Genomic DNA, 3,343 nt, shown 5'->3' with positions numbered 1-3,343 from the left:
TGCTGCAGGAGTTACAGCAGTGCATCCACACCACATCCCCATCATAGCAGCAATTTGATGTGACATTCCCTTGCTGCCTGACTTTTAGGCTCCTGACGGGTTGTCCGTGTTGGACACACAATCTCCTCAGAGCCAGGCAGAGCGTGGCACCACCAGCCATCGGAAGAAGGGTCATCTCTTGTTCTGGGCATTCACTGCCAACCTGCTAATGCATTTTCAGAGCGGCTCGAAGGAGGAGCTGTAAAGAGCAGCACTATCTCAGAAGCTGTAAATCTAGACTGTACCTCCTGGTTTTCCAGATGTCTTTGCTGGTTTTGTGCCAGGTGAGCTCTGGCTGAATGCACGCTGCAGGTGTGCAGCCTTCGCTTGGCACAAGGCGCTTGGCCACCCACACGAGAAGTGCGAGCGCCCGTTGCTGCAGCTGGGTCCCTGCAGAGGCTCCCCTCCTTCACTCTGAGCTTGCACCAGCTTCAGCTGCCAGCGCACCTCCATCAGACTGCCCAGGGCGAGGGTGGCCAACTCCACAGGCCTGGGTCACCCCGCAGGGCTCCCGACTTCACCGGGTAACGCGCACACCACAACAGGGGCTTCTGCATCCCCTTTAGCGTAACAGGTCTCGCGGTGCTTCTTTCATTTGGTGACGTAAATCCTGATTCCAGTCTCTGGGGTTTGGGACAGGCACGCCCATGACACCCAACTATGTCAGTAACTCCAGCGTGGAGGTCTCCCTGTGGTGCACGTGTGAGAGCAGCGGCAACCAGAAGGAGAAGTGCGACCAGATACTCGGCATGTTTGAGAGCAACAAATGCCTTGGTAAGCATCAATCCTGTCACAGAATCAAAGAAACAGCTCAGCACAGACAAACTAAAATCCTGTTGATCTCCAGATCCTGCGATGCATTGCTCTTGTGTTCAGTTCTGTCTTCTGCAGTGCTTCCATGATCTCCTATCCAGCCTATGGGGCCAGTCTGGAACTTCCCTCAGAAGTGTTTCTTTATCTTTTGGCTACACTTCTGTTCATCTCAGACACCACAAAGCTATTTCCAAATAGCATTCAAGCAAAGGGGTTTCACAAAAGTTGCAAGGGGAGGTCAGACATGCTGTATCCATAGGTTGCTGAGTAACCACGTCAGTGCACCAGGATGATGGGGTTTGGGTTCCCGTCCTCCCCCTGCTTTCCTGTGCTCCCCTTTGGGTACTCCACTTGGGTAGGATAAGTAGCTCCTGACACAGCCCCTTCGCCAGACCAAGCAGCAGAGCAGTTAAAAAATCCTGTTATACCCAACTGTGTAACCCTAAGTCTGTATTTCTTTTACCTCCCTTGCATTTTAGCAACAGACCTTAATAAGATTTAAATATTTTATGTTTGTAAAAGCTTCCAAAGGATATCAAATAAATCAGCATCATTAGGTAAATTATTAATATTTAAACCTACCTCCTGCTGTATAGAAAAGCCTTATACCTAGCCCTATAGATACACCTACAACCTAAACATCCCATCTGAGATACTACATACCTGCCCCTTGTAAAGCAGACAGCTGGGGAAGTCCCAGAGGGACCCAAAGTTCCTCAAGTACAGAGCAAATTGGCTTTGCAATCTGCTCAACCTCACAAGTAAATCCGCAATCTAACAGGCCGTCCACTGAACATAGAATATGTATTTTCTAAACCAAGCCATACAGTCTGTGAGTGCATTTTCTAAAACAGCTTCCTTAGACTTCTGTTCACTAGACCCCAACGTATGCACAAGAAAAGCACAATAAGAGTCTCGCTTTACTTCTGTTTGCAGAAAATGCCATTTGGTCTCAAATGCACCTGAAGCAGACAGCTCTAGAAAGACAGGAAGATGTATTTTATTCATCTTCCCTAAGCTTCCAAGGAGACAGTGCCAGCGCATCTCTTGCTTCAGAAATGTCCCAGGTATGCATTGCTTTGTTGCCTTCACAAGGCAGCGAGTCAAGTGGCCTAGAGACAGTAGTTGAAAACCTCTGGATCTGGGAATGTGTGATTTTGGACGTCAAAATGCCACATTTTGGATCCCACATGCATGCAGAGCCCCAGACCACTTTACCTCGAGCTATGAGCAGGAGGCTGTGCTGCCTGGCCACAGGAGTGTCCTGTAGTCTCACATTAGAGCTCAGAACTGGAGGTGCTGCAGCCAGGCATTTGAGCATAAATGTGCTCGATCTGGATTAATTCCTGCTTTTCATTTCCCAGGTGGCTGAAGGGAAGAAGCACCGAGACATCTCCAAACACAGCAGTATGCCCATGGCCTCCTCTGTATATTCTGGAGCTGCTATTTCTTGGCCATCTCTGGCTCTGTTCCTGCCCCTGTGGCTGAGCTCACGTTAACTTGGCATAAATGGCATCTTTCCTTCCCATATTATTAATCTTATTCCATATCCAGGCACCTCCCACTACTGATTTACCTTTGGGAAACAGGCAGCTTCCAGAAAAGAGGAATGGAGCAGCCTTAACCCAGAACAGCAGTCACCGAAAGCCTCCCCCCAACTCGCACCCACTTCCCCCAGTCGGTTTGCACTGAGCTCTGCAGATGCGGTGCCCACCATTGCTTCTGCCACGTTAGCATCTCGAGTAGCCGTCAGGCCAATACTGCAGCACAGTGGTTTAAAACAAAGGTCTGAGTTCTGGCAGACCTTGTGCAGGGCTGGGTTTCTGAGTGTCCAACTGCCCCAGATCCTGGAGCCCCTCTTCAGACATCCAATCACAGACCAGTTTGGGTGGGAAGGGACCCCAGATCCCCCAGTCCAACCCCCTTGGGCAGGGACACCTCCACCAGCCCAGGCTGCTCAAACCCCGTCCAACCTGGCCTTGGGCACTGCCAGGGAGGGGGCAACCACAGCTTCTCTGGGCAACCTGGGCCAGGGCCTCACCACTCACTGTGAGAAATTTCATATGTCCAATCTACACCTACCCTCTTTCAATTTAAAAATGTTGCCCCTTGTCCTCTCACTACAGGCCTTGGTTAAAAGTCTCTTTAATTTTTTTTATATATGATCCCTTTCATACACTGAAAGGCCACAATAAGGTCTCCCCAGAGCCTTCTCTTCTCCAGACTGAACCGTGCCAACTGTCTCAGCCTTTCTTCATAGGAGACAGTTGGCTCCAGCCCTCTCATTTCTGCGTCTCTCCCGCTGGAGCAGGTCCATGTCTGTCTTGTACGGGGCACCACAGAGCTGGACACAGGACTGCAGGTGAGGTGGGGTAGGGTCGAGTCGAGGGGAAGAACCATCTCTTTCGACTGCTGACCACGCTTCTCTTTATGGGGCCCGTACAATTTGGCTTTCTGGGCTGCAAGTGCATGTTACTGACTCATGTCCAGC

The 3,343-nt window shown here is 50.4% G+C and overlaps 1 protein-coding gene across 1 annotated transcript in view; it reads left to right on the top strand.

The window, feature by feature from the left end:
- LOC104536333 (GDNF family receptor alpha-4-like) overlaps window positions 1-2,425 on the top strand; it is a gene marked incomplete at its 5' end in the record, with an annotated part of 4,807 nt that extends 2,382 nt beyond the window's left edge. The window contains 3 exons of the mRNA XM_010178911.1: window positions 679-813; window positions 1,789-1,919; window positions 2,217-2,425. Coding sequence (XP_010177213.1) covers window positions 679-813; window positions 1,789-1,919; window positions 2,217-2,351 — 401 coding nt within the window. The remainder of the gene's footprint in view (window positions 1-678; window positions 814-1,788; window positions 1,920-2,216) is intronic.
- Window positions 2,426-3,343: the final 918 nt, after the last annotated feature.

This window comes from Mesitornis unicolor, unplaced genomic scaffold (genome assembly GCF_000695765.1).
Source record: "Mesitornis unicolor isolate BGI_N332 unplaced genomic scaffold, ASM69576v1 scaffold52692, whole genome shotgun sequence".
NCBI lineage: Eukaryota > Metazoa > Chordata > Aves > Mesitornithiformes > Mesitornithidae > Mesitornis > Mesitornis unicolor.
Note: the sequence above shows the minus strand (reverse complement) of the source record. Positions and strands in the feature narration are given on the sequence as shown.